Below are 10,850 nucleotides of genomic sequence, written 5' to 3'. Positions count from 1 at the left end.
GTCATTGTCCATTTGGAAGACTAATTTGCGACCAAGCTTCAACTTCCTGACTGATGTGTTGAGATGTTGCTTCAATATATCCACATCATTTTCCTTTCTCATCATGCCATCTATTTTGTGAAGTGCACAAGTCCCTCCTGCAGCAAAGCACCCCCACAATATGATGCTGCCACCCCTGTGCTTCACGGTTGGGATTGTGTTCCTCGACTTGCAAGCCTCCCCCTTTTTCCTCCAAACATAACTATGGTCATTATGGCCAAAAAGTTATATTTTTGTTTCATCAGACCAGAGGACATTTCTCCAAAAAGTACAATCTTTGTCCCCATGTGCAGTTGCAAACCGTAGTCTGGCTTTTTCATAGTGGTTTTGGAGCAGTGGCTTCTTCATTGCTGAGCGGCCTTTCAGGTTATGTCGATATAGGACTCGTTTTACTGTAGATATACTTTTGTACCTGTTTCCTCCAGCATCTTCACAAGGTCCTTTGCTGTTGTTCTGGGATTGATTTGCACTTTTTGCTCCAAAGTACATTAATCTCTAGGAGACAGAATGCGTCTCCTCCCTGAGCGATATGACGGCTGTGTTGTCCGTTGATGTTTATACTTGTGTGCTATTGTTTGTACAGATGAACGTAGTACCTTCAGGCGTTTGGAAATTGCTCCCAAGGATGAAGCAGACTTGTGGAGGTCTACAATTTGTTTTCTGAGGTCTTGGCTGATTTCTTTTGATTTTCCCATGATGTCAAGTAAAGAGGCACTGAGTTTGAAGGTAGGCCTTGAAATACATCCACAGGTACACCTCCAATTGACTCAAATGATGTCAATTAACCTATCAGAAGCTTCTAAAGCCATGACATTTTCTGGAATTTTCCAAGCTGTTTAAAGGCAGTCAACTTAGTGTATGTAAACTTCTGACCCACTGGAATTGTGATACAGTGAATTATAAGTGAAATAATCTGTCTGTAAACAATTGTTGGAAAGATTACTTGTGTCATGCACAAAGTAGATGTGCTAACCGACTTGCCAAAACTATAGTTGGTTAACAAGAAATGTGTGGAGTGGTTGAAAAACGAGTTTTAATGACTCCAACCTAAGTGTATGTAAACTTCCGACTTCAACTGTTGTAACCAATAAAGTGTTTTATGTCAGATTCTTCAAAGTAGCCACCCTTTGCCTTGATGACAGCTATGCACTCTTGGCATTCTCTCAACCAGCTTCATGAGATAGTCACCTGGAATGCATTTAAATTAACAGGTGTACCTTGTTAAAAGTTCATTTGTGGAATTTCTTTCCTTAATGCGTTTTAGCCAATCAGTTGTGTTGTGACAAGGTAGGGGTGGTATACAGAAGATAGCCCTATTTGGTAAAATACCAAGTCCACATTATGGCAAGAACAGCTCAAATAAGCAAAGAGAAACTACAGTCCATCATTACTTTAAGACATGAAGGTCAGTCATTCCGGAACAGCCGACTTTATGATGAAACTGGCTCTCTTGAGGACCATCCCAGGAAAGGAAGACCCAGAGTTACCTCTGCTGCAAAGGATAAATTCATTAGAGTTAACTGCACCTCAGATTGCAGCCCAAATGTTTCACAGAGTTTAAGTAACAGACACATCTCAACATCAACTGTTCAGAGGAGACTGCTTGAATCAGGCCTTCATAGTCAAATTGCTGCAAAGAAACCACTACTAAAGGACACCAATAAGAAGAGACTTGCTTGGGCCAAAAAACACGAGCAATGGACATTAGACCGGTGGGAATCTGTCCTTCGGTCTTGTTAGCAATTTATGTTATTCTTCAGTAACACAAACTCCAAAGCAAATCAGGGGAGAAAAATAGGTTTATTCAGAGGACAAATCAAGATTTTATGCTGGGACGCAAATGTTCAGTCTCCCACTGTCCTCAGCTTTCCCCCCCAGAACAACGAACAGGATGCCACTAATAACCCCCCACCCTAGCCTGGGGTTGACCAATCATCCCACTCCAGACTCATTGTACAGACCAATGAAAACGTGGCCCACATAGCACACTTCGCTCTGAGTTCAGGAGTGACATTCCACAGATTCTGAACAGATGTTGAACTGAAACCCAACTCCTATTTATAATTCACTATTGACCATTAGTACTCTAGTTTTTAGTCCTCTCATACTCTCAAACTATGCGTTGTGTATTTATTTTCAAAATATTCTTACAGTCTAATGAGTCCAAATTTGAGATTTTTGGTTCCAACCGCCATGTCTTTGTGAGACGCAGAGTAGGTGAACTGATGATCTCCGCATGTGTTGTTCCCACTGTGAAGCATGGAGGAGGTGGTGTGATGGTGCTTTGCTGGTGACACTGTCGGTGATTTATTTAGAATTCAAGGTACACTTAACCTGTTAGGGCTAGGGGGCAGTATTGACACGGCCGGATAAAAAACGTACCCGATTTAATCTGGTTACTACTCCTGCCCAGTAACTAGAATATGCATATAATTATTGGCTTTGGATAGAAAACACCCTAAAGTTTCTAAAACTGTTTGAATGGTGTCTGTGAGTATAACAGAACTCATATGGCAGGCAAAAACCTGAGAAGATTCTGTACAGGAAGTGGCCTGTCTGACAAGTTGTTGTTCATCTTGGCTCTTTTTATTGAAGACTGAGGATCTTTGCTGTAACGTGACACTTCCTACGGCTCCCATAGGCTCTCAGAGCCCGGGAAAAAGCTGAATGATATCGAGGCAGCCTCTGGCTGAAACACATTATCGCGTTTGGCAAGTGGCCGATCAGAGGACAATGGGCTTAGGCGCGTGCACGAGTCGACCCCGTGCTTTATTTTCTTTCCTCTTTTTACCTAAACGCAGATTCCAGATTTCGGAATATTATCGCTTTTTTACGAGAAAAATGGCATAAAAATTGATTTTAAACAGCGGTTGACATGCTTCGAAGTACGGTAATGGAATATTTAGAATTTTTTTGTCACGCCATGCTCGTCACCCTTATTTACCCTTTCGGATAGTGTCTTGAACGCACGAACAAAACGCCGCTATTTGGATATAACAATGGATTATTTGGGACGAAACCAACATTTGTTATTGAAGTAGAAGTCCTGGGAGTGCATTCTGATGAAGAACAGCAAAGGTAATAACATTTTTCTTATAGTAAATCTGACTTTGGTGAGTGCTAAACTTGCTGGGTGTCTAAATAGCTAGCCCTGTGATGCCGGGCTATCTACTGAGAATATTGCAAAATGTGCTTTCACCGAAAAGCTATTTTAAAATCGGACATATCAAGTGCATAGAGGAGTTCTGTATCTATAATTCTTTACATTTCTTTAAATAATTGTTATGTTTTTTGTGAACGTTTATCGTGAGTAATTTAGTAAATTCACCGGCAGTGTTCGGTGGGAATGCTAGTCACATGCTAGTCACATGCTAATGTAAAAAGCTGGTTTGATATAAATATGAACTTGATTGAACAAAACATGCATGTATTGTATAACAGAATGTCCTAGGGTTGTCATCTGATGAAGATCATCAAAGGTTAGTGCTGCATTTAGCTGTGGTTTGGGTTTATGTGACATTATATGCTAGCTTGAAAAATGGGTGTCTGATTATTTCTGGCTGGGTACTCTGCTGACATAATCTAATGTTTTGCTTTCGTTGTAAAGCCTTTTTGAAATCGGACAGTGTGGTTAGATTAACGAGAGACTTGTCTTTAAAATGGTGTAAAATAGTCATATGTTTGAAAAATTGAAGTTTTTGCATTTTTGAGGTATTTGAATATCGCGCCACGGGATTACACTGGCTGTTGAGTAGGTGGGACGCAAGCGTCCCACCTAGCCCATAGAGGTTAACCAGCATGGCTACCACAGCATTCTGCAGCGATACGCCATCCCATCTGGTTTGCACTTAGTGGGACAAACATTTGTTTTTCAACAGGACAATGACCCAACACACATCCAGGCTGTATAAGGGCTATTTGACCAAGAAGGATAGTGATGGAGTGCTGAATCAGATAACCTGGCCTCCACAATCACCCGACCTCAACCCAATTGAGAGGGTTTGGGATGAGTTGGACCGCAGAACGAAGGAAAAGCAGCCAACAGCGCTCAGCATATGTGGGAACTCCTTAACCTGTCTGGGCTAGGGGGCAGTATTTTCACGGCCGGATGAGAAACGTACCCAATTTAAACAGGTTACTACTCTGGCCCAGAAACTAGAATATGCATATTATTAGTAGATTTGGATAGAAACCACTCTGAAGTTTCTAAAATGGTTTGAATGGTGTCTGTGAGTATAACAGAACCCATATGGCAGGCTAAAACCAGAGAAAAAGTCAACCCGGAAGTGGAGGATCTGAAAATTGTAGCTCTTCTTTCTAGTCCCTTTCGAAACTACAGTATCCGTGGGGTTACGTTGCACTTCCTAAGGCTTCCATTGGCTGTCTAAAGCCTTCAGAAAGTGGTTTGATCATTCTCCTGTCACTGGGCAGAGTATAGGAGCTCAGTTACTGAGTGGTCTGCCTGGCAACAAAGGGATTGGATATGCGCGGTCACACGAGCACGCTGTTCCTTCTTTTTCTCCTTCAATGAATACGCTATTGTCCGGTTGGAATATTATCTGCATTTTTACGTTAAAAATACCATAAAGATTGATTTTAAACAGCGTTTGACATGTTTCTAAGTACGGTAATTGAACATTTTGACTTTTCGTCTCTGGTTCCACGCTCGCGCGTTATGCCTTTGGATAAGTGATCTGTATGCACGAACAAAACGGAGGTATTTGGACATAAATATGGATTATTTGGAACAAAAACATTTCATGTGGAAGTAGCAGTCCTGGGAGTGCATTCTGACAAAGATCAGCAAAGGTAAGAGAATATTTCTAATACTAATTCTGAGTTTAGGTTGCCCCGAACTTGGCGGGTGTCTGTATAGCTCACCATGATGGCTGAGCTATGTACTCAGAATATTGAAAAATGTGCTTTCTCCGTAAAGCAATTTTAAAATCTGACACAGCGGTTGCATCCAGGGGTAGTCAATCTAAAATTCTTTAAATAATTGTTATATATTTTGTCAATGTTTATGATGAGTATTTTTGTAAATTGATGTGCAAATTCACTGGACGTTTTGGTGGGAATACATTTTCTGAACATCATGCGCCAATGTAAAATGCTGTTTCTGGATATAAATATGAACTTTATCGAACAAAACATACATGTATTGTGTAACATAATGTCCTAGGAGTGTTATCTGATGAATATCGTCAAAGGTTAGTGCTTCATTTAGCTGTGTTTTGGGTTTTATTGACACATGTCCTTGCTTGGAAAATGGCTGTGTGATTATTTTTGTCTATGTACTCTCCTAACATAATCGAATGTTTTGCTTTCGCTGTAAAGCCTTTTTAAAATCGGACAATGTGGTTACATCAAGGAGAAGTGTATCTTTAAAATGGTGTAAAATAGTTGTATGTTTGAGAAAGTTGAATTATGACATTTTGTTGTTTTTGAATTTGCCACCCTGATATTTCACTGGCAAGCGTCCCACGTAGCCCAGAGAGATTAAAGACTTTTGGAAAACCATTCCAGGTGAAGCTGGTTGAGAGAATGCCAAGAGTGTGCAAATCTGTCATCAAGGCAAAGGGTGGCTACTTTGAAGAATCTAAAATATATTTTGATTTGTTTAACACTTTTTTGGTTACTACTCGAATCCATAGGTGTAATTTCATAGTTTTGATGTCTTACACTATTATTCGACAATGTAGAAAATAGTAAAAATAAAGAAAAAACTCTTGAATGAGTAGGCGTGTCCAAACCTTTGACTGGTACTGTATGTCTACGGTGTATGCACTATGTAGGCACTTGAGCTGAGCCATAAGGGAGACTAGGCATCTACCTCCCCACTACCACTATAGATTGGAGTGAGGGGGCAATGAAGCCTATGTTTTTTGTCCCCCCACTTTGGTTCTGAAATAACCATCACCCACTAATTAACGTGTAATTTTAGCAGATTAATGAATAAATAGCACAACTTTGGATTTCAACCCCCCCCCCCCCATCTCAAAATTGAACGTTTGGAAGTTAAGAAGTAATCTTTTGTCCTCTCGTTTCGGCCATGCAGTGCGCCTCGCAAAAGTGATTGCTGTCCTAGTTATGACATTTTAATCTTGACCTTGTATATCTAAAAATGACCATATACACTGATAGTTTAAAGCCAAACTACCAAAATGATTGCTGAGGGTTAACCCGACCAAACAAAATAACATTTATTGTAATCTCCATTCAACAGGTAGCCTATAGCCAGATGAGAGTTGTGTCTCCAGTAGCTTACTTTTATTTCGGGGAAAACAACATTTTCAAAAGCGCATAGATAACAATAACCTAGCAAATTACATAGGTTGTCACTCGGCACAGTGCACAGTTTGACTAGGCTACTGATATTGCCTTGGGTTGTTTCAGCATGCAAAATCACTTGTAGATCAATGACTGTCAACAGTTACATGCTGTTCGACCCTGAAGGAGAGGACGCATCAGTTGTGACAAAAGATTAGGTAGAAAGAATATGTGCAAAACAAAATGTGAACTTGGCAATTCGTAACCTATGAATCGATTTTCTGACCTACATTTGGATCGGTTTGGGGTCCGAAAACCGATGCCATTGTATCTTAAACATTTAAATCGGGGACCAATGCATATCGGTGAATCGCTACATCCCTAGCTTTTGGAATAAAGTGGAGTAAAGCCCTGGCCCTTATCAGTCAAATATCAGGGTAGAACTCTGTGTTCACATCCATGCTGTGCAAAACAGACTTTTGTTCATTAGCCAACATTCTACTCAGCATTTCAGCTGAGAGTGAATAACTGTTTCCAGACTTCTCCTCAAACCAGCTGTCCAATGGTCGCTTGCCATCGAAGTTGGCCATGGGTGGCCCATTAACCGCAAGGGTCAGTAGGTCATTCATCTGGTCCAGCGTCAGCCTTGAGCAGTTGTTCTTACGCACTTTCTGCAGGGACCCCCGGCCCTTGTCACAGCAGACGGTGGAAGTGGGCAGGACCCTGACGACTTGGAGGATGCGGTTAAGCAGAGGGAAGCGCTGCTTGTACCTAGAGATTTGACTGACCACCTCCTTGAAGCCGTTCATGCCGCAATAGTCAGCTTTGAGGTCCCTCCACTCCACCAGCAGGCTGCCCCGAGCGTCAATTCTGTCCTGCAATGCCTCCCGGACAGCAGAGGGAATCGCTTCAAGGTGGTCAAAGATAAGCAGGATCTCTTCCTCCCCAAAGGCTTGCAGGTCATCCCTGTTGCGTGGCCAGGTGGTGAGGTCAAGCACCCGGCACGCCTTGACCACTGTGCGGCTGTGCATGTCGAGTCGCTGGGACAAGATGCCCTGGCTCTTCTGGCAGATCTTTTCGCGGATGGATTGGAACTTGGACTCTGCGACCCGTAAGTTCTTCAGGTCTACGCCATTAAAACTTTCGCGGAAATTATCCTCAAACTCCTGCAGGTACTCCCCAGGGCAGTCCACCAGCTGACCGATATCATGGATGGCCTCTTCGATCTTGGCATCTACCTGAGATACCAGCAGGTAGTCCCCCTGGAAGATGAAAGCAAGGCGTGAAAGGACAGCGATGACATCCAAGAGAAAGTATATTAGCTTGACAGACTGGTAATCCATGAGGAACTGAAGTAGGGTCAAGGCAATGGCTGCTGCATCTGCCCTCTGCGTTTGGCTGCTAATATCCTTGAGGTGCGCCACCACCTCCAGGTAATCTTTGAGAAGGGCGTTCAGGACATTTGGCTCCCCTATAATCCAGCGGACGGCTCGTATGTCTCCCAGGAACTGTGTCTCCTCAGACAGTGTGGGGGCGGTAGTCCTGAGCTCGGCCATCATGTGAGGCGAGTACCGGTAGAAGCTCAGCAGCTGCTTCAGGTTGTTCTCCAGGTCCTCCAGACAGGACAGCTCCTTCCCACTGATGGCATCCAGCACCTCCAGGTGAGGACGATGGATCATGACCGGCAAGCAGAGGATCCAGGGGAGCATCTTCCGTAAATCAATGTACATATTTGCTCTCAAACTGGAGGAGATGTTGGAGCCATCGACCCCCAGACCAGCCACCAGCATGTCCTGAAGCCTCAGACCAAGCACAGCAAAGGCCCGATCAATGGCCTGGAGGTAGCCATCCACACTGCCAACGCTCAGCCTCTGCAGGGAGAGGAACTCTGTGGCAGGGGGTCCCTCGCTGGTGGTGAACTGCACATAGACGGCAACGGTGTCTGACAGCAAGCCTTCGCTCTGCCCGTCCATGATGACACTGAGGAAGGGTGACAGGCGTATCCTCTCTGCCAGGTCTTCCTTAAGTGCCCTGGCAATATGGTGGATGAGCGTCTGGCAATCGCTTTCGTTCATATACTGGTCGACTACCTTGAGCTCGCATTTCTTAAGCAACTCGGCCAGAGCTTGCAGGTCTGAGAAGGGCCGGCCTTCCAGGGCCAGATGGTAAGCAGCATTGAACAGCAGCAGCATGTTATGACACATCTCCTCGGTCTTCTCTGGGTGCATGCGGAGCTTGTATAGCTGAAGGCACTTCTTATGTAGGTTGCTTTGGCTGTGCAGCTTGATGGTGTGGATCTTGAACTGCTTGGAGCCGATGATGAAGGCGGAGGTGCGTGAGGACTGGACGGTGTACTGGCGACAGACATGACACCACATCTCATTGAGCGTTGGCGAGTAGCGTAGGAACCAGAACTTCTTGAGCCATTCCTGCTTGAAGCGGCGTATGCGCCGTCCAGTTACAGCAAACAGCTTGGAGGAGTCGTCAGCAGCCACCATGAGGTCAGCAGTGATGGACTCATCTGCAGACTCCACATCCGGATCATCCTCATCCAGCAGCACGGGAATAGGGGTTATAGCCTCAACTGCTGAAAATAAATGGATATAACATAAATATAATAAAAAAACAACCTCAGCAATGCAATACTGTATGCAACACCTGAGAAACAATTGAAGATTTTCTTCCTATTACTGGAATTTGATCAGACTAGTATCCTACCAAATCCACAGAATATCGGAGATTTCCAAAATCCAGGCAGAAATAAATCATTTAAATAATTTGTTTTACATCTATAAAATACATGTGCAAGCATGTGTATCTATTTTGAATCCCCTAGAATATACACACACACACACAAAAATTCACTAATGCAAAATCTAAAGCAGGAAATCACTGTGACAATTATTTCACACAGTTTGTTTCACATAATTTAATGTTAACTCACAAACGGTGTTTAGCTCAACTTCTTGTTTCAGTTAGCCTAACCAAAATAATGAAAAATGCTTTTCTACTGATAATGATGTGGATTGTGATATGGGGCATCCACATTTTAATTGAAGGTGAATATAGAAAGAACAGAAAATGTAACATCTGAAATGTGCAACAAAGCAGAGGAACAATCTCACCGAATAACCCTTGCCACAATGCTCCGTTTCTCTAGATGACCTACCTTGGAGCTCATCTATAGGTGCGAGCTCAGGGTGGAGGGGTACCTCCACCTGCTCCCCTCCCCTCAGACGAAACACCTCTGCCTCCAGCTCCCGAATCCTCCTCTTAAGCTTCACACAGTTGGGGCAAAACGAGGTGGAAGGCCCCTCATGAGTCTGACCAGGGTCGTCTTCTGAATCCTCCATCTTCAGACAACGAACATCAAAACCCCCATCTAAGTGCTCTGATGGGTGGAGACTCAGACCTGGCACTTTGCATTCCTCCTGGGCCAAATAAGACTCCCCACTCTGGGAGGTGAGTGTGGGGTGGCTGTAGTGGTGGCTGACATGCTGAGCTCTGGCCCGCCTCAGGGAGAAGGTGCTATTCAGAGGAGTTTCCTGGCTCTTGGAGGCCTCCAGAGAAGCTTCCAGGACATCTTTGAAGATCAGGTCGATCTTCTTTTTCTTGGTTTGTGGTTGACCGTCCCCCTCCTCACTAGTGTGCTTGCTGAAGCTCCGCCTCCCATGCAGAGCTGACCTGAGCATGGGTCCTTTGGTCTCCTCCTGGGCCTTGGATTTAAACAGGCCTGCAATACAACAGTGTAGAGTTAGCTGTGTGGAAGTGTAAATGTACGCCTGTGTAAAGTAAAGCTATATACTAGTAATACGACAATGGATGTGATATAACATACAGCAAAAGGTTGTATCACAACTGGCCGTGATTGGGAATCCCATAGGGCGGCGCACAATTGGCCCAGCGTCGTCCTGGTTTGGCCGGTGTAGGCCGTCATTGTAAATAAGAAGTTGTTCTTAACTGACTTGCCTAGTTAAATAAAAGTTAAATAAATAAAAACCGCCTAACTCATTTGAACATAAGTGTTGACCACTGTCATTAACCTTTTACACTCGTGAGAATTGGTCTATATGGATACGGCTAAATTGAAATGTTTGTTACAGAAGATGTATAAGCATGGTAACAATCGAAAGGGAACAGCTTGGAGATTATGGGGAAATTATAAGACCAAAGTTGAGGACACAACAGTTCACCTGACACAATACTGAATCCAAATATTACACTGTTGATTTTATGTGCATTGTACATTTACTGTACTTTTCGCTGTATTTGTTTAACAAAATCTGAAAATATTCTGGATACATTCAGTAACATGATAAGAATATTCAAGAAAATGTGGGGTAGGTGCAACATAAGACAAAACCATTACAAGGGTTTAAGTGAGAGGACTAACTGGTGTCTCCAAGTGGCCACACACCTCTCTAAAGTGTGCACAGTTCCTAAGTAATTTCAATGCACTTTCATGACTCAAATAAGTCTTCAACTACACTGAACAAAAATATAAACACAACATGTAAAGTGTTGCTCCCATGTTTCATGAG

The 10,850-nt window shown here is 43.4% G+C and overlaps 1 protein-coding gene across 3 annotated transcripts in view; it reads right to left on the bottom strand.

The window, feature by feature from the left end:
* Nucleotides 1–6,281: 6,281 nt before the first annotated feature.
* LOC106573033 (zinc finger protein 862) overlaps nucleotides 6,282–10,850 on the bottom strand; it is a 35,195-nt gene continuing 30,626 nt past the window's right edge. For 2 of the 3 annotated variants that reach the window (XM_014147649.3, XM_082962456.1), the window contains 2 exons: nucleotides 9,479–10,042; nucleotides 6,282–8,896 (listed from right to left, as the gene is read on the bottom strand). In XM_014147649.3, coding sequence (XP_014003124.2) covers nucleotides 6,735–8,896; nucleotides 9,479–10,042 — 2,726 coding nt within the window. In that variant the 3' untranslated portion in view covers nucleotides 6,282–6,734. The remainder of the gene's footprint in view (nucleotides 8,897–9,478; nucleotides 10,043–10,850) is intronic. The other variant, XM_014147654.3, reaches the window with a different exon arrangement.

Source organism: Salmo salar, chromosome 16 (assembly GCF_965601325.2).
Source record: "Salmo salar chromosome 16, fSalSal1, whole genome shotgun sequence".
In the NCBI taxonomy this organism is placed as follows: domain Eukaryota; kingdom Metazoa; phylum Chordata; class Actinopteri; order Salmoniformes; family Salmonidae; genus Salmo; species Salmo salar.
Note: the sequence above shows the minus strand (reverse complement) of the source record. Positions and strands in the feature narration are given on the sequence as shown.